We start from the raw sequence: 25,353 nt of genomic DNA, 5'->3' as shown, positions 1-25,353 counted from the left end.
AATGCTCAAGAAAATACAGCTGTATCACTACACACTGGAAATATTTGGGCTAACTATCACATCAGGCAATAGCATGTGCCACATTGTGAAGAACAGCAAAAGGAACAAATGGCATACTTAAGTGGGGCAGAGCTCTCAAGTGTATTTGTTAGACAAGTCACATATCCCATCAGAGTGAGTATACTGAAAGGATTCTGAAACACATTTGCATGATTTTTATTTCATAATATTGTTGTCATATAATTGGTTAGTTGAAATAGTACTACTGCACATTTTTTTCTTTCTTTCCTTTGGGAAAAAAAAGCTCATTTTCATTTTGACAACAAAGATGCAGAGCAAAAACCACATGGGCACTGAACTGGCATTAATTTCAAAGTCTATGAAAAAGTGTGGGACAACATGTTGCTGCTTCAGGTAGTTATCCTGCAGGCATCAATTTATTCAACATAAAATATATTGATAAGTTTGAGTAACATATGCAAGTACTTCCCCAATATTTACCTTTAGGGAGCAATGCCTAAGCAAGCAACCAAAGGACAATTCAAGTATTTACCCTATTTCTGCACCCTCCTTGCCCAAGGCAGCTGGCAACTTTATTACTTTAGGGAACTGAACAACCAATCAACATAGCTACAAAAGAATTACACGTATCTTCAGAAAATACTAGACATTCTTGTAAGAACCACCAGGAAGTGGAAGGCTTCACTGCAAAAAAAGAGCAATTGTATATTTCAGATGACTCTACAGAGAAAACTGGCACAATCCAAAGCTCTGTACATTTATTTTCCAGTATGGCTAGTTGAGGAAAAACCCTTGCCTGGAGTTTAAAGACTGACGTCAATTACTGGCATAGAAGTAGAAAATTGCTTCTCTCTTGCTCAGCTAGGACTTCAGTCTAGTAAACAATCTATGTAATGAGAAACTAAATCAGCACTACCTCTTTCCACATTGAACAAAAAACAAAAAAATTTTTTAAAAATTTTTAAAAGCCACCAAAAACCCCACAACTATCTGCAGTGAAGGGAGAAATCAGTTTAAATCTACTTATTAAATAGAATTTAGTAGTCCAAATTATGACCCAAATGTTAGAATCAATGATTTATATTAAACTACCTTTCTTTTTTCCCAGGCACAAAGATACTTCATTTTACTCTCTATACAGAATCACCTACTTCACAAATTATATATTAAAATGGTCCTTTAATTGTTGTAACATTTGAAAAAAAGCATACTGAAAAGTGGGAAGACACTCCACATAAAGGAAAAAAAACGTAGAATTTATTATAAATCCTTTTAATTTGACTGCAACACTTTAAAGTAACAGTCAAATTTAATTATTAAGTATTTCAACAACCTTACATGAGAAAGCTCAACTAGATAGCAAAGTTCTTAGATAAGCCACAAACCCTATTAGTGATAACCACTTTACACAAACATAGCCCACATATCTATAAGCAAACTTCAAGATTCACTTAGTGAGTAGGAAAAATTAGCAGACCAGCAATTATGTAACACATTAGTTTTATGTACAAGTGAACGTGTAGGAAAATTTACTTAGAAAATACAAAAGTATAGCTAAACCCCTGTAAGCCTTGAGCAGCAAATGAAACAATAAATTAACACAGCCAAATAAAAGGACAGGAAGTAAAAAGTACTTTTCAAACAAAACACTGGTATTTGGAGAAAAGCATGCTGCAGGTTAGTAAAGCTGGAGAAGTAACTTGCTACCTACAGAGAAACAAAGAATCTTCATTCCTTCCATGGATGCTTTAATATTTAACAAACTACATCTAATGACAGTTGTGTAACCTTTTGAAATGATCCTGCATACTTGGAATGATTAGCACTATGTTGTGGAGTATATAAATGAGAAAGAAATCCAAGGTTAGAAGTGCTGATTTATTTTAATCTCCAAGTATAAATATTTTAAAAGTTATTACCACCCAATACAAACCAAGGCTTTGTATCAGAAAAGTAAAAAAAAAAAAAAAAAAAAAAATTTAAACAACAAGACTTGCTTGAAAATAACTAAACTGTCATGGTAATACAAAAGTAATTCTGACTGGCAGTTATGAATGACAGATTAATTGGAAGGGACCTCTGGAGATCATCCAGTCCAATTCTCTGCTAAAGCAGGCTCACTTGGAGCAGTTTGCACGGGATCATGTCCAGGCAAGTTTTGAGTATTTCCATAGAAGACGACTCCACAGGCTCTCTGGACAGCCTGTTCCAGCGCTGTGACCTCAAAGGAAAGTTTTTCCTCATTTTCAGATGTAACTTCCTATGTTTTTGTCTGTGCTCATTGCCCCTTATCCTGTCACTGGGCACCACTGAAGAATCTGTCCCCAGTATCTAAACAGCTGCCCTTAAAGCTTTTGTATGCTTTGACAAGATCCCCCTCAATTAAAAAATAGAGTCATAGCAAGGAAAAAAAAAAAAAAAAAACAACCTCTCAATGCTTTTTTGCTGCCTTTTTTCAACAATCACAGCAATTTTTATGCGTAGATTTTCTGATACAGCTTTAGGCAAATTATTTCTTAGTTTAAAACCCTTGAACACATTAACTGAAAGGCATGAAGTATCTACACACCTTGCATGTGATCCTTGCAAAAAAATAGGTAATAAAATAATCTCTTTTCATAGTATGAAGTTTTTTTTCTTTCTCCTGTATACTCAGCAGAGAACTATATATTGCATTCTCATCACACAAGCCATCTGAAAATAAGTTTAGTACTTGTTCTTTTAAAGGAAATATTCCTACATCATTTCTTATACTGGAAACATATTTCTTGGCAAGTGAAAAATACGGAGTCCTTTCTGTTACAGTTGCATTTATTCCCTACACCTAAACAATATGCTTTAGGCTTTTAGCTGCAGGAGCAAGGAAAACCTTTGCAAAGGAACACCGCACAAGTCTACATAGGGCTGCAGCAAAGCAATAGCAGCCCCCTCTGCTGCTCAGAGGAGAAAAAATATTAATAAACACCAACCACCCTCCACCTACACACTGCAACTTTTGCTTAATTCCATGTGCTTCCTGAACACACAAAAAATAATCTGCTCCTAAGGATCAGCATTTCTGTAATCATCTTTGAGTCCCCCTTATTCCCCTATCCTGTTTTTAGTCCATCAGTAATTCTGACAATAACTAGACTTTCACACAGGAATCATTTTCACTTCACATTTGCATAAAGTGACCAGTGCAATCTTAGGTTCCCTCAGTTTAAAAAATTAATGCTGTCTTTCCACACAAACCCAAAATCACCTGAAAAAATAAATCCTTATGTCCTGAGGTGACTTTATGATGCTTGTATCCCCAGTCATCCATTCTGTTTGTGCTGGATGTTAGGGTCTTCAACTTTGAGACTGCTTCCAGGAGTGAAGGGAGAGAGAAGAGGTGCAGAGTTTGTTGTCAGAGACTGCACTGGCTCCCCGTATCCTTCACACAGACTGTTGTCTGCAATGGATAGCAGTAGAGAACCCTCCTTTGGTTTTAGTTAGTTTTCGACTAGCTGAGGCAGAGAAGTTCCCTGGACTGGTTTTTTCTCCTTTTTCTTGGAATTGTTTCAACCTGCTCTGGACTAAAAAACCAGAGGAGCACTGGGAGCCCACACCTGTGGTCTACTAGGGCCTGGCCTGGGCCATGGCATTTCCCAACACCGGAGGGACTGCGAACAGACTGAGTGAGCCAGGCTGCAACCCATGAAAGGGACTCTTCTGAATTTGTCATCTCTTTAGAGTGGCAAGAGGTTTTGTTATTTAGTATTGTTCATTTTTGCACTGGGAAGTGCTTTGTCTGTTAAATAAACAGGTTTTTCTCTCCGAGGAAATCTTTTCCTGAACCAGTTGGGGGAGGGGCCACTGGAATCTGTTTCCTAGAGGTTTCCTCCCAAATTTCCCTTAAACTAGGACACCTTATCTCTGTGGCTCTACATACAAGCTTAGACCAGGCACCTTGCAGCAAAAAACTCTGTCACAGCCTGCACTATTTAAGAGCTGAAAGCTCTGCATATGAACAGGGCTTTAGATTTGTTTCAGAATTGAAGAGATCGGTTTTTAAGCTCCAAGGGACAAGTTTTCCTATGGTACATCCTCTTCCAGCTCCACCAAGTCAATCCAGCTTATCTCTTCCATCTTCCCTCCCTCCACTCTCCTATGTGACTAAACAATCAAGAAGAGGCACTCCTGAACAGCATCATTACTTACACACACTCTCTCTTGTGACTTACAGCCAAATGGGTAGTATGGTATAAAGTATGGTAGAGAATGCTGCAATCAAAGAACACTGGTTTTACACAAAAACTGCTTCTCAGGCTTTACCACTGTTGTTTGTAATATACGTCATGTATTAAACGTATCTATTAAAAAAAAATCTTACTACCTTTAGTAACGAAGCAAATGCTAAAATATTACAACTTCTGAAAGAGTATCAAATTGTTTTTTGTGGTTGTAGATGCAACTATACAATAATTTTCATCTTAATTTTAGCTAATCTATTTTCTGTTTCCTTGGAAGCTCTGCTAACCAACAAAACAATCACAACCCACAATTCTGCAACAAGCAAATATGCATCTGAAGAGGAGACTAATTAGAGAAGTTATTGGAGGGTTCTACATGCAAGAATGCCTGACCCGATATGAGAAGTCACCATCACAATCCAAACAGTTAACACAGAAGTGACATTTCACATTCATATAACCTGATTTGCTAAGTTTTATGACAACCTCAATAAAAGAAAAGGAAATAAATGTTTAAGTAAGTGGGGGTTGTTGCAAAGATTCTTGTTGTGAACAACTGTGCCTTTTGTCCAGAAGGATAAAGCATCTTACCTAATGGGCTCAAACACTCCTTCAGAAAATCCTTCAGACAAGCAGAGCAGACAAAAGTGTTTTCTGAAACCCCAAGAAAGAAAAATGGCTACGTATCAGCTAACAGTCTTCTTGCTCCACCTGCTCACTTAGATTTTAAAATCCAGGTCCTTACATAATACATTTCACTCCTGTTAGTCTGATTTCAAGTAGCTATTTTGCCTACACCACAGAAATCTGTGACAACATTTGCTGGAAATAATGCAGCTAATGCCTTTAATGAATTCATGTGTTTCATTTTTTTTAAAAGTGGTTATTTCCTAACTGAGGTGGCTTCAACATAAGAGACATTCAATATTAGAAGTATTATGTATTGTTGAATTTTAGATAAATATAAACTAATTGAATAAAGTTAAATTCATAGGAGCTTGCATACAAGTGACCATGACTTTTTCCCCACAAAATCAATTCCCCATCAAACCCAAACCAGAGATGAATGAACCTGCAAATTACCATAATTGTTTAGAAACAATTTCTAAGATAATCAAGAAGCCAATGCTCCTCTAAATACGAAAAGCTTGCAGCAGTTCAAAAAAAACAACTCATCTTAATGGGAATCAAAAGCACCAATTAAAAACAAAATATTAACGTATATTGAAGTCATTAATATTTTAAAACTATGAAACCAGGAATTGCACAAACAGTTATGCAAACAAAGACAAAAAAACAGGAATAAGATTATATCAAAATATTTTTAAGAATTAGAACAATAAAAATATTTCAGAAATACCAAGAAAACCTAATGATTTACAGGAACAAACTTGGAAAAGTAAACAGAGTACAACCGAGATAACTTTATGTGAAACCCAGGTGTCAGTACAAGAGAAAATAAGGCACTGGTTGACATAAAATAGGATTATAGCATTGATGACATTTTCATCCACAAAAATCATGCTAGTATCACCTATGTCATAAACACCGATTTTGATAAACATAAAATATTGCTGGCATGATATATCTGCTAGCATTACAATTTCAAGAGTATGAGCGCAGGTAGACAAACAATTTAAATCTCCAGTAAGCAAGAATGATAATTTACATGAGCTATTTCACAGTGACAGCAACTGCCAGTAATACATTCTTGTCCTTACATTGCAGCAGAATCCTACATGTAGAGGGATAAAAGCATCCAAGTGCAGTTGAAATACGGGATGTAAGAGTATTTACTTATGTTGTGGTTGTTACCCAACAGAACTCAATTAATACAAAGTCATCACAGAGCACTGGAAATGGATGCCACAAATACAATGCAATCAGTGAAGAATCAGCATCAAGCACATATTTTTGTCAGACTGCTATATATATTTCCTTAGTCCTCTTGTGCTATTTAGTATTTTTAAAACAGATATGACAACATTTGACAAGACTCAGATCAGCTGGAGTAAATATTAACAAGCAGTAAAGGATCTGACATGTGAGAAAACTCTGGTCACTTTAATACAATTGACCATCAGTTCTATAGGTACAAAGGATGCAGGCCAACCTCACAGAACAGAAAGCTCTGAAAGAGGCTTGCATCATATTAGACAAATCAGTCAAAGATGAAATCCCAATGCATGGAGTTATTTGATATATAAATAGGTAAATACATTGCATAAACAAATTTTAACTGTCCTTGGCACAGTTGCTACTGAAGTTCTGATACAATAGAAATAATTTAGGTTGGAAAAGGTTTCTTAAGATCATCAAGTCCAACCATAACACTACTACAAGTCAAACACAAAACCATGTCCCTAAGTGCTACCTCTATATGTCTTTTAAATACACTCCTTGTGGGAAAAGGCTGTCAAACACTGGAACAGGCTCCTCAGGAGGTAGTTACCATTCTTGGAAGTATCTTAATATAAATCTTTCCTAGAGCAACTACAGACCAGTTCCTCTTGTTTTATCCCTTGTTACCTGGGAGAAGAAGCTAACCCCCACCTGGCTACAACCTCCCTTCAGATATTTGTAGGGAGTGATAAGGTCTCCCCTGAGTCTCCTATGGGCTAAACAGTACCAGCTCCCTCAGCTGCTCCTTACAGGACTTATGCTTCATGTCCTTCACCAGCCTCATTGCCCTTCTCTGTACTCTCTAGAGTACCTCAATGTCCTTCCTGTAGTGAGGGGTCCAAAACTGAACACAGGATTTGAGGTATGGCCTCACCAGTGATGAGTACAGGAGGATGATCACTGCCCTGGTCCTGCTGGCCACACTATTTGCTGATACAGACCAGGATACCATTGGCTTTCTTGGCCACCTGAGCACACACTGACTCATGTTCAGTTGCTCTTCAACAGCAGGCCCAGCTCCTTTTCTGCTGGGCAGCTTTTCAGCCACTCTGCCCAAACCTGTAGCACTGTATGTGGTTGATGTGAGCCAAGAGCAGGATCCAGCATTTGGCCTTGTTGAGCCTCATACAATTGGCCTTGGCCCATCAATCCAGCCTCTCTGTGGAGCCTTCCTACTCTCCACCAGATCAACACTCCCAACCAACTCGATGTCACCTGTAAACTGACTGTGGGTGCAGTTGATCCCCTCATCCAGACTGTTAATCAAGTTATAAAGACATCCACAACTCAAGACTAATGTTCCAACACCAGAGTGCTTAAAGAAGTATCATAACAAGAACAAAAAACAGAAATATATGTCCAGTGTCCCCATTGTCCTTATTATTCACATTTAAGAGATCTGTCAGGCAAAAACTTGATTGCGCAAAGTATGGGGAGAAAAAAAAAAACATTTGTTAAACAGCTCTTCAATACAACAAGAAAATAAAATTGTAATAGTCGGAAAAAGACGATAGGATGAAGGCAGAGTAAAGATGAAGTTTAAACACTGATGATAACTAACAAACTATTAAACGACGCTTGAGAGATTTGCCTTGCTGCACAGTTTCCTGTTTTCAGTGATATTTTTCTACATAAGCTTTAGCTCGCACAGAATTCAGTACAGAGCAGCCTAATATTTTATGCTGGAAATCATGAAAGATAACCACAAGGATCCTTCCAGATTCCTGTGTGGTGTTGGTGAATGCAATGAAGTCTCTCCTGAAACATTTGCCTTCCCATTTCAAGTGCCCATGCCTTTACTCAGAACATTTTCACAACATCACGGCAGCAATTATATCAGTTATTTGAACAGAGCAGTAGTATGAGGCAAATATTTTTATAAATTTTACATATTGTTATATCTATTATATAAACATTATATAAAACATGGGTTTCGATAAAAATTATTTTCATACAAATATAATGGGGTTTATGCTTCTGATGATGTTTATCAAGTAGAACATAGCATGCTTGCTGTTACTAAGGTGACAGGCAGCAAACCCAAGCAGGATACACTGTGATGTTATGGGCAAAATATGACATTTCCTACCTTAGCCACACAGGATTGCGCAGGTCAACAAAAAGCATCAGATAAGAGAAAGACTGTATAGTAGTTTATGAGGAAAGGAAGAAAAAGTAAAAGGACAAAGAACAGAGATATTAAAAAACTAAGATGAGCTGCACAACACCTACACTAGTAGCAGTTTCTATTTTGTTCAGTCTCACTATTATCTCTTGGTATTTGGTAGCGTAATGGTTTTGGTTCGCCAATTTGAGATTTCCTAGCCAACGCACCAATTTATGTGGTGGGTTTAGTGTTGGCCAAATGCCTGTGCACCCACCAGAAGATACTTACTTTCTGCTGCGAGATAGGATTAGGAGAAGAGCAAAACAGACTCAAACTTTAAAGAGTATAAAGAAAAACTTCATTAATAGAAACTAAAAGAAAAAATAATAAGAATAATCAATTCATTCATGCTTTCACAGATGTATTTCCACAACACTTCGTAACACAGAATGAGTTCCTCTGGTTAAATACTGGTCTATTAATGAATTGCATGTTGTCAGTTCTAATGTGTAACCATCGTGCTGAGCAGTGCCAGCTCAAGCAGCTTTCTAACCTGCCCTGATACTTCAGGTACACAGTTGAAACTTCCTAAAACAGAGCTGCACCGTGAAAAGATTTCCAGATATGGTTTGCTACCTGGCTGCCCAGCAATTCTTGCAGAAGCACAGCCTGGGAACAGAGCCAGCCCTGCATCGAATACGCAGAACAACTATCAGACCATACAGAAATTTTGCATCTGTACAAAGATCTTTCAGACATCTTCTTTCAGGCTAAATCAGCTTGTTTCAGTTCATATCAAATATGCCTCAAGAAAAGAAAGAAAAAGCTACATTCATTATTGAAGTAAATATAAAAAGTTTCAGAACTGGCCACCACTGAAAATTATGCTCTGCTACGTCTGTACATAATTTGGGTATAGTTACTTACAAAGCACTTCAACACGTTACCACTTCACACACTTAGAAACATATTTTTGAGTATAAGAATTTCCTACATTAAATATTGTCCATACTGGATGCAAGTTATGTGATACTCAGGAAAACATACTAAATCCAGGAAAACCAATGCGTGGAAATAAAACCAAGGATTCCAGTTGTAAAACCCAATTCAGTGACATGAAACATAACAGTATTTCACTCCAAATTAGAAAGCATATACTTCAATACCTTGAAGAGTAGAATTATAAATATAAAATTACAGAAAAAAGTCATGTGAACACATTATAACTTTTCAAAAATCAAAGATGTTATATGAGATACTTTAAAAATGTAAGTGAATTGCATACTATTGTTATTAACAAAAACATCACCGTAGATTCCAGAAGCAAATGGTCACCCTATTTACCTGTTCAGGTACATCTTCAAGACTGATTATCCATCTCTATACATTTATGCCCATACTCAACCTGTTAACTTACATTAACTGACTTTTTTGTGGTTTTGATTTATTTTACATCAGGTTTTAAGTATTTTTTAAAGTAAAATTTTAAAGTTTGAGGAGGTTTTATATTTTGAAAGGCGAGAGAAGGCTAAGTGTTCCATTAACAAATAATGAGCAAGAAAAAGGAATTAATCCATAGACTTAGGAAGAACATTATTCCAGAAGAACACTGGCCTGCTCCTCTTCCTTACTAGTCAATTTCACTACTTTCATTATTTTGCTGCTCCTACAAGTTAATGGAATTCCTCCTTCCCAAAGAACTTGGAAAATAAAGTTAACTACAAATGTACACTGCAGCCAATAATTTCTAAAATATTCGGTGGTATACGTAGAAATAAAAGTATGAAGATTAATTCCCAGATTCTTATTACAAATCTGAAGTTTTCAACAACCAGCACACAGGTTCAAGGTCCTCACAAGCAAGGTACTATGAGACATTATGTAATGACTTCCTAACTGAATGACTGGTTACCACACTTTTTTTAACCTGTATTTTGTCAAGGAACTCAGCAGGCCAGCAGGAGGAACTTAATGTTTCTGTAATATTCCACCCTACATTTTCATTACAATGTTTTCTCCTAAATGAACCAGATCTTGTCTGAGAAAACAACACGTCTTACCTTCCCTTCTAGCCCACTTGGAGACGACAAATATCATAAATAACACCAGGAGGGTCTTATGCAAAAATATTTATAAAGAAACATCTTGGTATTTTGGCCACAGTCATTAGAATGCTATTTTTTAAAATATATAGGAGTATTTGCTCATGTCAAATGCATGCAAATATTTTTATTATTAACAGCTAAAACAACATAGTTTTTGAGTGCTACATAAATTCTTCACTGTAATCTCTTTAGAAAATAAAATGTTTGCTTCATTGTAAAACTTTAGTTTATGCTAAATACGTAATTTTTTTCCAAAATCCAAAGTTAATGAGGATTAAAAGCACAAAAAAATGTAGCTTCTCACCTTTGTCTTCATGTAGAATGGCGATGACTGGTGAATGGGCAAGTCCATGAGGCTGTTGGAATTTGTGACAGTATTACAGTTAGCATGTTCATCTTCTCTACTGCTGTCATCAGACTGATCAAAATCATCACTGTCCTGGTCCATTTCCTCCTCCTCCTCCTCTTGATCACCAGCATGTTCATCATCTTCTTCCTCTTGGTTACAAGTGGAATCTTCATCCACTGCAATAAGTCTATTATTATTTTCTTCTAACTGTTCCTGCTGAGACTCATGTCTGTCATCAAACCCAGGTTCTTCTCCTCCTATCTCCCCATTCCTCCCAATGTGCTGCTCCTCTTGTTGTCTTTGCTGCTGCTCCTCCTCTTCTACGACCCGATTCATCTGCTCCTCATCTACTTGGCTTGAGGAAGCATTACCTCGAAGAGATCCACCAGTCCGTCGCCTCTTGCTGCCCACAGAGAGCAGCTCCTGATTCATTTCCAAAAGCCAGCTTGCTACTTCTTGGACCTTGGCTAGGCTATCTGAAGATGCAAATGCTTTCACATTCTAAGGAGATAAAGAAAAAGTGGAAAATTACAAATTTTACTCCTTTTTTATTAGACAAAGCAGTAAAAATCTATTCATGGTATTATTCCCAGCAAATAAAAACTTACAGGAAACAAGGAAGAATTTCTACTTGACACACAACTAGAAAAACAAAAAAAAAAACTACAGGCAACTTGCTAGCAAGAGAATTACTTGTTCAATCAAACAGTCTGATCATAGTCTCTTTAAGCACCAGATTCTGCAAAATTCAGAAGAACTAGCTGCCCATTTAGAGAATCGTTATGAACCATTAACATTCATGTTAGCAGAAGATACAAGTATGCGCTATTACTTGCAAAAAACAGTACACAGATCATTTCAAATTGCATTTATTTTCCCTCTCATTTGATTACAGACTTTGTATATTATTCAAAAAACAAACTGGTTTTGGTCTTATGCATTAAGAGCAGCATATTTTCAGATATAATTGAAAGCCTCATTTCTTGTTATTCTAATTTCCTTCTGGATTATTAAAGAAGATAACACTCATTAAAGAATACAGCCTTATCATTGCCAAGTCTTCAGCTGACCAGAGATGCCCAGTGGTCAAAAGCAGACATCACTAGGCAACCTGTATGGCCCCAGAAATGGCACATACCTCGCCTGGAAGAAAAAAAGATGGTTAGTAGTAAAGTTCTCCAAAGTCTAAGAAGCTACAATCATTGTTAAATGAGTCTCTGAGATATTAAAAAAGGCCAAAATTAGGTGCATTTTAATAGAAACTGAAAAATACTAATGCAATTTCCAAATTATTCATGCATTCAGTTACCCATGTGCCTCCAAGCAACATGTAAGAACGGAGGGCTATAACATAGACTAATTCATTATTACATTTGGTATCAGATTTCCAGCTATATAGCCTTTGAGGCTAGCACATCCAGATTCTGGTTTTCCTAGATTCAAGCAACGTATTGAGCAGATGAAGCCAGACACAACTCAACAAGTAGTCAGACTTAAAGGCTATGAAAGCAGTATATGAAAACGTGTGCAGAGAGAAATTAGCTTTGTCATTGTGTACAGAGTCACTGTTCTCGGGAGCCCACACTGTGAGAGATTCAGAAAGCACAACAACACAAATACTGGATGAGAGCACAAGTTCTGACTCTCCTTGGAGTAGGACCAGTAAAGGATGTTTCCACGAGTACTTCAGCACAGGATGATAATCTTTGAACCTCTGCCACCATCACTATCACCCTCTCCTTTTTCTTAAATCACCTATCTCATATAGTCGAATTTTCTTTCTTTTTAACAAAAAACCTAGGGCCTTGTATGATGGACAGGGAACAGATAAACCCCAACTTTGCTCCATGATATTTGCAAAAACATTCACCTTATTGGTTAGTAGGGAACAAAGCATCAGAAACCATAGCTTTACTGTCATTTTCAGTGTGTTGTACTGTAACAGGCACAGATACATACAGGTGTTTTTCCACTCCTTCTCTGAGGAGGATTCATAGCTGGGATTCTGCACTTCTCTGCACCTTTCTTCCTCTGGGAAACACTACTTACATCCCAAAGACAGGGTTCTCAAGTTTCCATGTATCTACCCAGGTGACAATTCCTCCAAATAAAACCTTCTAAGGTCAGTCACAGAAATAGATGTTCAAAGAAAGTATCCATTAAGTTCCAATCAGTGAATGATAAGGTAACACTAAAAGACAATTAAGTGCCACACATTCAATGGAAGGAAGCAGACACGGTGCTAACTCTTGATTTTTCCATGGAAAAAAAGCTTTAGGACACTCGGGTGCATGTGACCCAAACCAGAAGCTAATGTCCATGTTTTTATATTCAAGTGGTAGCAAGAGCAAATGTGTTTATTCTTCTGTGTACAGTAACTAGCACTTAAGAAAGATGCCATGAAGAGTGCACTCTAAGAGAAATGTTGTCATTTAACATCTTTCCCCAAAGCTCAGAATCCTTAGCATGTGGGAGTGATGTTTAATAACGATATATCATCAAAAGTCAAATTTAGTTGCATATATCATCTGATGGTAATACAACTTACGTATCAGGCTTGCTACATAGTTTGGGCAAACGAACGAACGAAACAATACTACACCTTATTTTCTCAACTTGGACATCTGAAGCACTAAATAATGTAAAAATCAGTAGTTAAAAATTTTTAAAAAGGCTGAACAAGAGGTTTACATCTTCTTAATCTAGAAATTCCAGTTTACACCACAAATGTTTCTCTAAGTAGCCATGGGTGTAGCTAAAAAGTTAAAATGCATTTTTTTCAGTATTAGCGGCACTACATATGCAATTTCTGGTTTTATATGTACTTGATAAAACTGCAAATATTGCATTTGTTTCAATAATTTAATGCATACTTCCAATTTGTATCTGTAAGCAACCAACATAAAAGGTCAGCTTTGAAAAATTAAAGTAATCAAATGCAAGAATAGGCTAAATGTTTAAGTGACAAAAATATCACTATTGTTACTGTTATTATACCCAAATGAAATTCCAGCCAATTAAAAATGTACATTAGTACTAATATATGTTTTTAATTATTCCTACGTTTTTGAGTGATCATCAGTTCATGAAATTAGCTTTAGTCATTAGTGGTTTCCATGTTACTCTGCATTTGCATGAATAAACTCGTTTTTTCAAGAAGCCTGTAAAATACATTATCCAAATTTAAGTACAAGCAGGGCTACATCAGAAATCATCAGTATGCAGAGAGGTGATGCATTTGCTAAAGAACAGATAGATGTACATTATCTGAGAGATTTGAAACATTACAGCTACTTTCTGTCATGTAAGTGCTTTCAGAATTAACTAGTCAGCTAATACACACGATACAAAAATTTCCATATATAAGGTAGATAAGGAATAAGAAAGGATTGTTATTTTGCTGGAAGAAGTGTATTTACGAATCAACTTCCAGAGAACTGAAATTATGTGTTTTCAGCTAATACAGTGTCTCTTTGACTTATACAGTCAGAGACCAAAATTACTCAAATCAACTAAAAACCAGAAGAAACACTGAGGAAAGATATTGTTTTTCCTACCTGTCTCAGACCACAAAGATTTTTTTTCAGACAGACATCAAAACATAGCAACACAAGTGGCAAGACTTTGCATAAACATACAAAATTCATTATACTTGGTCAACTTGGCCATTCCCAGGTAAGTTTCTTAACACTTGAATTGTATGGGAAAACAAAATGCAATAAACCCCTAAAAAAAATGGAAGTCTCCAGACTGATCCAACAGTAAACTCAGGGCTGATGAAGGCATCCCACATCTCTATTGGAAGACTGCATGCAACCCTCATATTGAATATGTGACTATGAAATGCTGTTTAAGCATAATTCTTCAGCTTTATCCATTACATAGTCACAGAAGATAGGTTATAAAAATTAATATGAACAACAGTCGCTCAAAACAAGAAATGCCAAGCAATACTAGAAGATTAAAGGGGAAACTACTCATTGTTATCTGTGACAACAGGTTGCATTCTGTACTGCAAGGATGACCACTTCACTTCCTGCTTTATTGCTGAAATATCTGTCCTGCAAATACAGATTTTAAAAGTTACTAAATATTTTTAACTTATAAACCCACATAACTATGGGAAAATGAAATTTCTGTCAGTGCTGTCTGTTTTCATTTTTCCATTTTTATCACTTAAAACTGTAAAGAAAAAAGGAAATCAGGTGGATGTAGAGAGGTGAAGGTTGGGGAGTGGTGGGGTTTGTTTTTCAACAAAATATAACAGACTGTGAAAAGGTTTTAAAAATAATTACCTTGGAAATTAATGCATTAGACTGACTTGGGTACTAACCTAAGTATTACGATAGCATTTAGTGATAGGACAGTATAGCTACAGACACAACGTGGTTTATGGCTAGTGGATGCTCCTAGAACAAATCTTTTGAGATTACAGATTTAGTGGACAAAGACAATTGAACTAACGCAAGAACTTCTGTAGATATTTGACGAAATCTTCACACTGTAATATATCTGAGCTTTTGATTGTGTTCTTTAACTGTGCAATTGAGGTAAATAGAAAGCAAAATCCAAACCTACCTTCTGAAAAAAAAAGTGTAAGACCCTTATAAACACACTGCCTAAGAACAACACTGGTGCATTGGTACTCACAAGCAAGCAATGTAGTGCTGCAGGGCAGAGGTGCAAAGCTGAGACACAGCACCCACAGGATACCAGCTCTGGGGAGAGGAAGTGATTTATTCCCATACCTGCCCAGACCTCCCCCACCCCCCTCAAGCTTAAAATGACCCTCACGGTTGGAGCACATCTTCTGCTTTAGTTTCACCTAGAAAGTGCTCTGGGACAGCTGTGCTCCAACTCATTCTACTGGGGAGCAGGTGTGGATAATCAGGAGTTAGGCTTTTAAAGATGCACTTGATCCAAGCCCAACTACCACACAAAGTGCAATACATCTAACAAGCGAGGCCATCTAAGGCCTGCTGAGGCCATTTGAAAAAATATGCATGAGAAGGGGATTTACATGCAGCATCAAGCAAGTATAAATAAATAACAGAGTTAACAGTGAGATTGTGAACCATGTTTTACCAAAGAAAAATATATATTTGAGTCATGGCCATAATACCTAACATTGCAAAACACTGCAAGCAAGACACATATGTGATGTGTTTAAAAAAACAGTAATATATTTGTCTGATTACTAGCTACACAGTTTGTATATGGGAAAGATTTTGAACAATAGCTAAGTAACAAACCAAAGCAGCCAACACGCAATAACTGAAATACAAAAATCAAATTAAGAATCTACCACCTTTTTTTACAGGTTATCGTAGCAGACAATTATTTTCATGCAAGGGCTTAACAAAGTTAAGACACGTCATGAGCTTTAAATGAAAGTTACAGAATAATTTTGCTGCACTATAAAGGACAGCGAACATGATCATAGTAATGGAGTCACAAAACAGTGTTGAATACATTGCACAGATGAAGAAAATAAAAAGCCTGAATTTCATCAGCACATATGTTGATTAGAGCAAGACTGAAATAGAGATTTAAAAAACTTTCAGTAGCTTTTCTTCAAAATAAAATACATTATTAACAACGTAACTCGTTCTACAAGACCACATACTTTTTATAAGAATGACAAACTACTTTTTCCAAACATATACACACCTCAAATCTCTCAAGTCATTATGTACAGCTTCAAGCTATAGAACAAAATAGCAACCAGAAAGATTCTCTGCTCCTGCTTTACTATTAACCTCCCAGCAAAGCCCTGTCAACACTTATTACAGCAGCACGTGCAATGTTTCTCTTGTATTAGAAATTATCCTGCTCTTTTTTCACAATCTCGTATATGTTAACAATCAATTAATGTAGTTTATTCGGTGCAAAGGGATCAAAGCAACAAACATTAAATAAAAGTGCACCTCTAATTACTTACTTATGTCAAACATAAATCTGACAGCAAACAAAAAAATAGATTTAGTATTCATTAAATTTTTTAAATACCACAATTAAAGTTTCCTGTTTAAATTTAGTTATGTCCAGCTGTATTTAATCTTCTTTTGCAGCCAGCTCCCTTTCTACTGAAATTCAGGCCCAACTTTCCATCTACCTACTGAAGCTTTTCACTGAGTCCTGGTGTCCTGACCTCTCCTCCTGAAAGTTTCTGAGCAAAGACACTTCCAGGTTTCCCACTATGCACGGTCTACTATAAGATGTCTTTGCTTCCTGTTCACCTCCTTCTATTTAACCCCACAATCCTATTTCAACAGACTTTACTCTCCCTATTTCACCATCCAACTTCCTTTTTTCTCCAGGACTGCCAGTGAATATGGCTTCCTCTCTAATTCCAGGCCTCAATTTCCCAATTCCCTTTAGCTTCTAGTGCTACTTGACAGTCTCAGACACTTTGCTTTATTCGGATCCATTCCCCACAGAAAAGAGATTTATTTAAAAGAGAGACACTATCTGACAATACATAGGTAGTGAGAGCATGACAGAGTCATGTCCATTGCTATCGGTTATGGGGACAAACACACAGAAACTATTAAAAGAAAACTTTGCTTTAACTGGGAATTAAAGGCCTTTCACATAATCCTACGCAAATTCTGACACAAATACATAAAGTATTTAACATGGGATAAAATATGAAATAGCCCACAAAACTTATCAGTGATGGAGAGATGGGGACATCTGAGTTCGGATCAGAAGCCAATTTTATGGAGTATACAAAGTGTTTATATAGGCACTTATATATAGGGTTCTATTGTTGGTAACAATTTCCTATTGGTTACACACTCTCCATGACATCACACCACCTAGTAACATTATCACAAAGTTTCACAACATGTTTCTTGGTCACTTCTTGCCCAGGGAGCACTTATATGTGTCTGTCTGTCCCATGGTTTCTGTTCGATCAGGCCTAAGATATCAGGCTCCTTTATCAGTTCCATTGTACTCTCTGTTTTATTCCCTATAAAAACATACTAGAGAATGAGAATACAACAAGCAGTTCAGAAAATGAGTAAATGCTACAAGAATTTATGTATATTTAGCAGTATTTAGGCTAAGTGGTTGATAAAGAAATAGCAGCGGTAGAAGAGAGACTAATAGACCTTTCATAAGGAAGAGTTTAGAAGAAACAGTCTGAACAAAAAGCAGTCCCATTCTTTAGATTATGATAATGTATGTATGATCATATAACCACCAACAAGGTTCAGACACACACAAACACAGAACCTGGATGTATTATAGCTCATACGGATTCCACAGATTCTCTTTCCAATAGCAAGAGCAGAGAAACAAGCATGCAGACGTGAGCCCAACAGAGAGACTACAGGTCATGCCTGACATTCTTTGTTCACCTGTGGAACCTGCAAATCTTGATTTTTATGCCAATGAAACAAGTGTAGAAATTGTTGGTTTCGTAGAGCTCTTTTGGTAAAAGCTTGGTATCCTTTGTGTTACTTTAGAGAGTTAAGAACACCCCCATAAAATTGGTAAAGGTAAAATTACCCCCTTTTTGCTACAACTGGCTAACTCCTGAATAAATCTGGGAGTTGATATTTATGGAGAAGTCTTTTGCCAGAAAAAAAAACCTTCACAAAAGATATGGAGCAAAATCTACTGCTCCATTGGTGCTTGATAGTTTTGCTTCCTTCATGCAGTATGGATTTGCCTGTAGGACAACCAAAGACCAATGTTTGGGTTACCTTAGCCAAGGCTGCAGGTTCAGATACCATATGCCTATCCAATTTGAACCCAGGGAAGCCTTTTTCAACCTGTCTAATAGGTGTGCCAGTAAAAGATTGGCCAATACCTACATACTACGATCCTTAGACTAAAAAGCAACTGAATAGTAAGCCAGGCAATGTTGCCAACAGGAGCAATCCTGTGAGTGATTGGGACATTTGGACTAAAGAACTTCCCAAGGCATTATCCGAACCCCAATAATTAGAGATCCTTGGCTCTTTAACAAAGGATTTCTGCCTTGTTTTCAGCTAGTGATTGACAAGAAAGTGATCCTTCAAAGTACAATGTTACTCCCCATTACTTTGCATACATAAATTCGAGTTTTTGGTGCAATTATTCAGACAGTTGGGATGAACTTTCCAGGGTTGACCAATATCCATGACAATTACCAAAAGGATAGAGATAGGGCTTAGCAAGGCATTCCATCACACCTTGTAGGAATGCTGGAATGCTCACTGTGACAGCACCTAGTCCTAAAGCAGTCATTAAGAAGAAACACAGGAGAAAAAGATTTGCCTATCAATATAATGAAAACTGTAGAAGTAATGTTAGGCCCTGGAAGGCTGCAGAAAGGGTTTTGGCATGTTTGTTTTTACCCCAACTTGCTTTAGCTATAGCCTTGAAACTATTATATCAAGCCAGTTGTTGGCTGAGTAAATAAACCAATGCTACATCCATTGCAATCAGTAATATGCTGACAGAAGTTAGCAGTGTTAGACATGACACCCTACAAAATAGAGCAGCAATTGATTTTCTCTTACTGGCACAAAGACATGGTTGTGAGGAATTTGAAGGATTGTGTTGTATGAACTTGTCTGACCATCCAGATCTATCCACAGAAGTATACAAAAATGGAAAAATTTAACATCTCAAATCAAAAGAGATGATAGATCATGGTTAGATGATTTGTTAGAGGGATGGAGCTTTGGACCTTGGTTAAGGGAGCTTTGAAAGAATTATATGTATTTATTGTTGTGGTGGTAATATTAGTAGTAGTGCCGTGTATACTTCAGTGTGTGCGACAAACGATGGACAGAAACATCAAGGGAGCTTTTGTCATCCAAAAAAGAGATGTAGGAAAGGATATTACACAGAATTCTCAAAATCTTACAGAAAAATCACCGGGTTTATACAGTTGTCTGCTGATCCCAAGTTAATGTATGAAAATGTAAAGGCTGACAAAGGCTTTGATTCAAGGCCTTAGAACAGATGAAAATTAAGAAATCAAGAGACAGCACTTACTACCAGATTTGACTTACTTCCTTAAAATCAACCAAACCTTTTGAAACCTTAGAACTGCTATAGTTTAAAATAAAAATACTTAAAACAAGCTTAAAAGTGCCTTAGACAAGCAAAAAGCAATATATTAAGTAAAGCTTATTAATATAGTCTTGTTTAAAAAGCTGGTAATGCTGTTTTGCTAAATAAGGAAAAATGCACTGTAGTAGAACTATGTAATGCAAGGTAGTTAATATTCAACAAAGTCATTAAAAGGATTTCTTTAGGGTTGAACCGAGAGGGGGAATTGTGGGAAATAAAAAAGGCATAAAACTCTCAGAAAGCTGTGTGAATGCAAATCTTAGAATGGAAAAATGCAATAAGGTTAAAGATGCAAGGTCAAGAAATCATAATGCTATGTGCTATATAGGGATAGGCCTTAGAAAATACGTTAAGCAAGATAGTAGAAATATGTAAGCTTAATAATGAAGCTTGATCCATTACTTCAAGCTATTACAAGCAAGCATTGTCCAAAGCAAGATGTACACGCAGCTTTATCAGTTGGCTTAAGCAAACGCTTGTCAGCTTTTAACATTATGCTATTGGCTAGAAAGGTGTTAAAAGACTTTTTAACAAGGAAAATTTAGTCTGCTGTTGTAAGCAGCTGCGGCTGTTTCCATCTCCCTTGCTTGGCTTTGTAAAATGAGACTGATGATTATAACAGAATAAAAGTTTCGAGACAGCTGCTCCAGCAGTCTCATCCCATTGTTTGTGTGGATATTTGTATATACAAGAAAAAAACTACAGATATTCTAACACCGTTCTTTAGTTTATGATAAAGTATGTATGATCATACAACCACGTACAAGGTTCAGACACACAGAAACACAGAACCTGGATGTATTATAGCTTATATGGATTCCACAATTCTCTTTCCCATATCAAGAGCAACATCAAATTTTAATGCTTTAAACTAAAGGCCTTTTGTTCCCTCTTTGTGTATTCTCAAGACAAGGACTGCTCTAGCTAAAAGAGGGGATAATTTGAGTTGAAGTCATAGCAGTTTTTAATGCTCTAGCACCAAGATTCATGCTGTAAAATGTATTAATAGAGACCTGATGTCCAAATTAACGACCACAAAAGAGGAAGAGAGAAACTTGGGGATTTTTCTTCATAAGTAATTCATAAGCTTAATTCTTGTATTTGAAGTGTTTCAAAACATGCCTGCATTTTCTTTGTTTCAAAAAGAATATCATAGCAAATAATCAGTGAATAATGTCCTACAGAGTTCTGCTTTTACCTCTCAATTTGACACATGGGAAAATGAGAATTACTGTGTAATGCTGTGGCAAGGATGGGGTGAAGATAAGAGGGAAACGTGGAAGTGACCCATGAGGAAATTGCTGAAAGCCTCCATCACATAGTAATAAGAAAACTGCAATTAAAAAACAAAACAAAACAAAACCAAAAAAACCCAAACAACTTAAGTCCTTTTTCTCAAAGCTGTATTCCAGCTGACAAGTTATTAACACACCAGTACAGCGTTATTGTAGAAGTGGGGAGCTCAGGACGCTGCATCAGGAACACTGTTTGCACTTCTTACTGTTTGTACTTCAGCTCCCTGAAAGGGAAGACTAACAGCAAAAGTACAAAAGTTACTCTTCAATTTTAATTTTACATTCTTATGTTTTCATCAAGAACAGTGAATGGATATAATGTAGAATAACCTCACTTGCATTCCTTGGAAGATATCAGGGGAGGCAACAATCCACAGTAAGAAGAGATCTGTATTATCACTAATCTTACCGTGTTCATAGAAATATTTATGTTACTTTTAGTATTTATATTAGTAATGACTGCTATGCAGAAGATGGCTGGTTTGTCCTTTCACTAAAAACTTTTTAAAGAAGGATTAAGCTGCAAAATGTGACAAGTTAACTACAATGTGGAACTAATGAAAGGCTTCTCTCCCCTTTTACTCAGAAAAGAAAAGCAGAAAAAAAAGCCTTGAGTTATTTAAAGGGTGCCAAGACTTCTAGCAAGTATTAAAAACAAAACAGGTAAATCCTCCATATAATCCTGCATGCTGCCACTCAGTATCACGCAGTGACTATTTTTCCATTGAAAGGACCTCTGAGGTATAAAAGCTAAGCACATAATTTTCAATTGCATTGTCTTAACCTTCCCACTTTAACAACTGTACCATTACTTGGGTTCTTATATCAAAATTTTTATCTCCAGATTTAAAATTTATTACCTTGAATAACGAATTAATACGTGCTTACTGTTTTCCCCATGAATTAGATTACTACAAGAAGCCTACACTACTACTGCTAGAGATACAGCATAAGTATCCTTGTTTGCTCAATTTAGAGCAGCAAGTTAATATTTCAGCCTCATTTAAACTACGCTTTCTGTGCATACTTACAAGGAAGAGTTTCTTGCCAAAAGCAAGCATTAAATCATACTTAAAACAACATAAACAGAGTATTTTTGGCTACATTACTTGAGAAGCATGTGGGCTGAAGAATTCTCAATTTAGAAAACTAGGCAGGCAATTTTTTATATGCCTTTCAAATTTAAAGGTGCTGTTGTACACCTACTTAGGTGAAGGCTAGAGCTGTACCAACAGAATTATCCGAACTCTCTCATGATAGACACACATGTAATAAAGAATTTCTTTATAATAAAAGAATTTCTTTTGCTCTTACTGTGCAAAAGGAGACTAAGCACTCCTTAAAACTTAACTGGTTTGGATAATTTTGGTTTGAATTCAACTTTCTTTTCAAAAAGTAAGTAAGCAAAGCGTGTGGGTAGTTGTGAGGGCTTTCCAAGATGGCCCGACATCTCCACAGTACTACTATGCATTCTGTTCTATTTTCACATTCATTTCTATCCCCAGACTAGACCATCTACATTCCCTATAAGAAGAGTCCTTGAGGTCAGTTTTACAGCATCATCAACACCACTGCATACAAGGACCAACCCAGCTGCCCAGACCAAAAACTGCTTAGGATAGTTTTATACTGCTTAAGGCCCTTTATCCATAGGAAAAGAATCTGAAGAGCAATGAGGATGACCTTCTTGCCTTCTAGTAGAGAACTTCGGTTATGCTGTGCTGGAGTGTTACAGTGTTACGGAAAAGCTCTTTTGCGTTAGCACACATTAAGCCATAAGTACCATGGAACCAGAAATCTCAACTATGAAGTCTAGGACTACCATTCAGTAACATATATTTTATGTAAACAGGCAATGTAATTTCTATGCAGAAACAACTCCATTCTTCCCAACTGTCTATGTGAACATAGATTTTATCTAGTAGACAAGAAGCAAGATCCAATCACTAAATGCTGAATTGAGAAAAATACAAATTGAATTAACTATGAGGATAATTACTCACTGTGATAGCTCACTAGGAAGATAGTAAATTCATCACCACTTTAAGTCTTAAATTCGAAATATACTCCATTTTAGTTTAACACATACATTCCACGACTGCAGAACACGTAGCACAAGTGCAGCTACCAGGGCATAGTGAGCTGCAAGCCTCTCCCTGAGAATATACACAAATGAGAGCTGTTGTCACCTCCTCTCTGCTCCCACAGTGACACAGAGCCAGAACATATGAACAAACTCCTGATTAAACCCTGCCTAGTTTTAGTGCAGACTTATTTCACAATTACTAGGCTTAACACAAAGGCTAGTGTTGTATGGCCAAAAAAGTCTAAGCATAAATTTTTCTTCAGCACCATAACATTGATGGGCCCTGGGGCCGGGATGCAATACCAGCGGGAAAACCTTAGCAGTACAGTATGCTGAACCACTTTACATATCCATTCACGCAGACTGTTACCTCACCTGGTACTGCTTCGTGAAATTGCATTGTAAGAGCAACACATGAATAACTTCCAAGCAGAGCTGCCCATTATTAATGCAAAAGCATTAACAGGCAAAAGCAAAACAGCATTTGGCAGCAAGACCACTGCCATTACGATGTTTGCCTGCAAACCTCAAAATGATTTCTGAAGTACCCAACTGATTTCTCTGTCTCAGTCTCTTTCCTGTCCACTAATCATAAAAGTAATTTTGGGTACATTTCCTGAAATTATAGGTTTTGCTAATAGTGAGTTGCAATTTTACCAGATGACTGGCGTCAGCTTCTGGCAAAATGGTAACATGAATTCTTGGACTAAAACTGCAACTCAAATGTTGCTGAAATTCAGCACCAACAAGCAGACATACGGAAGACCAGAGACATCAAAAAACCAAAAAAAAAAAGAGATTTAGAACACAGGGCAGAAAAGATAGACCAAAAAGGGTAATCTTTAACTGAAGTGGGCTACCAGACCTTGAGAATAAATAGCAGCTAAATTTAGTTGCATTTAAAATTAATTAAGTTATATGAAAACTGGAGTAAGGGTAGGAAATTAACACCAAGTACCAAATTGTGCCCTACCTCTGTTTGAGAAAAGAGTCCTCTAACATGGATCAGCAACACGCAATGGGAACATATGCACCCTTTACACTAAAAAGCATTCTAGTAGTTAAAAAGACGATTACAGCAGAATTAAAGCCGAGAAAAGTGAGAATGAAGAGCTGTGACTACTGTTAAAGAACATTTTTCTATGAGTGATTAAAAACAGTTGAAATAAGTATCCCTTTTTCAAGCAGCTCTTATACCACCTCTAACAAGCAGGAATAATCAACCCCCTTTACTCCTAGGAAGCCATAATGTGCAGAACAGTATTTTTGGGCCTCTTAATAATGACTAATAATGTAAAGGAGGAGCAATGCCTGTTATGCCATGAGAAGTCCAATCTCACTATTCTGTTCAGTTGCAGGCTTCTGCATCAGACTAACCTCCTGGGAATTACAATAAGGTTATGGTAAAAATTAAGAATACTCTACTAAGCGAGATAAGGAGAGAATTAAATATCCAAGTCTTTCCAAGTTATCAACAACAAATGTTACCTCAAGATCCACAAGCTTATTGCAGGCTACTGCTCAAAATTTTTATTTCAATTTCCTGTTTCAATTGCCAATTCTTTAAAAGAAGTCTGAAGGACAAGGCCAAGAGTATCCTGGGTGCATTAGGAAGAGCATTGCCAGCAGGGCAAGGGAGGTGGTCCCACCCCTCTGCTCAGGCCTGATGTGGCACCTCTGTAGCACTGTGTCCAGTTCTGGACTCCACAGTCAGTGCAGCAGAGATAGGGAGCTCCTGGAGCATGTCCAGCAAAGAGCTACAAAGTTGTTTAATGGTCTGGAACATCTCTTACAAGGAAAGGCTGAGGGAGTTGGGCCTGTTCAGCCTCGAGAAGACTGAGAGGGGACCTCATCAATGTCTGTCAGTATCTGCAGGGAGGGTGTCAAGGGGATGGAGCCAGGCTCTGCTCAGTGGTGCCAAACAATAGGACAAGAGGCTGTGGGCAGAAACTGATGCATAGGAAGTTCCACCTGAATATGAGGAAGAACTTCTTTACTGTGCAGGTGACTGCACACCAGAATGAATGGTCCAGAGAGGTTGTGGAGACTCCCTCACTGAAGATATTCAAGAACCCTCTGAACACAATCCTGCACCATGTGTTTCTGGGATGGTCCTGCTTGAGCAGGCAGGTTGGACCAGATGACCCACTGTGGTCTGTTCCAATCTGACCCAGTCTCTGATTCAGCTATCATGTA

General features: G+C 37.1%; 1 protein-coding gene across 2 annotated transcripts in view; it reads right to left on the bottom strand.

The window, feature by feature from the left end:
• The window catches only part of FBXW7 (F-box and WD repeat domain containing 7), a 193,370-nt gene that overhangs the window by 87,318 nt on the left and 80,699 nt on the right, over positions 1-25,353 (bottom strand). For both annotated transcript variants that reach the window (XM_014890687.2, XM_088163742.1), the window contains exon 2: positions 10,657-11,202. In XM_014890687.2, coding sequence (XP_014746173.1) covers positions 10,657-11,133 — 477 coding nt within the window. In that variant the 5' untranslated portion in view covers positions 11,134-11,202. The remainder of the gene's footprint in view (positions 1-10,656; positions 11,203-25,353) is intronic.

Source organism: Sturnus vulgaris, chromosome 4, assembly GCF_052056855.1.
Source record: "Sturnus vulgaris isolate bStuVul1 chromosome 4, bStuVul1.hap1, whole genome shotgun sequence".
NCBI classification, from domain to species: domain Eukaryota; kingdom Metazoa; phylum Chordata; class Aves; order Passeriformes; family Sturnidae; genus Sturnus; species Sturnus vulgaris.
The sequence above is the reverse complement of the archived record's forward strand: the minus strand, read 5'-3'. Positions and strand labels throughout refer to the sequence as shown.